This window comes from Apium graveolens, chromosome 2 (assembly GCF_009905375.1).
Source record: "Apium graveolens cultivar Ventura chromosome 2, ASM990537v1, whole genome shotgun sequence".
Lineage (NCBI taxonomy): Eukaryota > Viridiplantae > Streptophyta > Magnoliopsida > Apiales > Apiaceae > Apium > Apium graveolens.
In genome coordinates, this window is record NC_133648.1 from 109,490,254 (window position 1) to 109,490,911 (window position 658).

General features: G+C 46.5%; 1 protein-coding gene across 1 annotated transcript; it reads right to left on the reverse strand.

Moving 5' to 3' along the window:
* Positions 1-658, reverse strand: LOC141692154 (uncharacterized). Its single transcript, XM_074496895.1, has 2 exons — positions 544-658; positions 1-386 (listed from the first exon to the last, which is right to left on the reverse strand). The coding sequence occupies exons 1-2, from the start codon at positions 656-658 to the stop codon at positions 1-3; spliced, it is 501 nt and encodes a 166-aa protein (XP_074352996.1).

The following is a 658-nucleotide window of genomic DNA, read 5'->3' on the forward strand; positions in this document are numbered from 1 at the left end:
TCATCGATGCTCTGCATTGTGGGCATTGGCCTCATCTCTGACCTCATCAATGAGATCGAGAGCGAGCCTCATGCCTTCTTTGATGGTCTCTGGCTCGTAAGCTTCAATCCTAGGGGATCCATGAGTGATCTTGAGGGGCACCACGGCCTCGGCTCCGTAAGCCATCATAAACGGGGTAGCTTCGGTAGTCACTTTGTAGGTGGTGCGATACGCCCATAGTATATGTAGCAACTCATCTGCCCAAGTGTTTCTTGAGCGTTCAACCTTTTTCTTAATTCCATCAAGGATGATTCTGTTGGCAACTTCCGCCTGCCCATTTTCTTGTGGGTTAGCAACCAAGGTGAAGCGAAGCTCTATGCTGTTATCATTGCAGTACTCTCTGAACTCTACATTATCAAATTGTCACCCATTATCCGTGATAAGGATGCGTGGTATTTCACATCCACATATCACATTCTCCCAGAAGAATTGGGTAATTTGCTTGGTGGTTATCTTGGCTAGTGATTTAGCCTCAATCCACTTCATAAAGTAGTCTATGGCTACCACAATGAACTTCCTCGTTCCCGATGTTACAGGAAATGGTCCAAGTATGTCCATTCCCCACATTGTAAAAGGGATGGGCGTGTTGATAGATGTAAGCCTCTCTGGGGGCTGTCAT

What these genes read in the sequence shown, in the direction of transcription:
- LOC141692154 (XM_074496895.1), bottom strand. Translation starts at nt 658, where the DNA reads ATGACAGCCCCCAGAGAGGCTTACATCTATCAACACGCCCATCCCTTT. An exon ending in GAACGAGGAAGTTCATTGTG is followed by an intron (nt 387 to 543) that starts GTAGCCATAGAC and finishes TTGATAATGTAG; the next exon opens with AGTTCAGAGAGTACTGCAAT.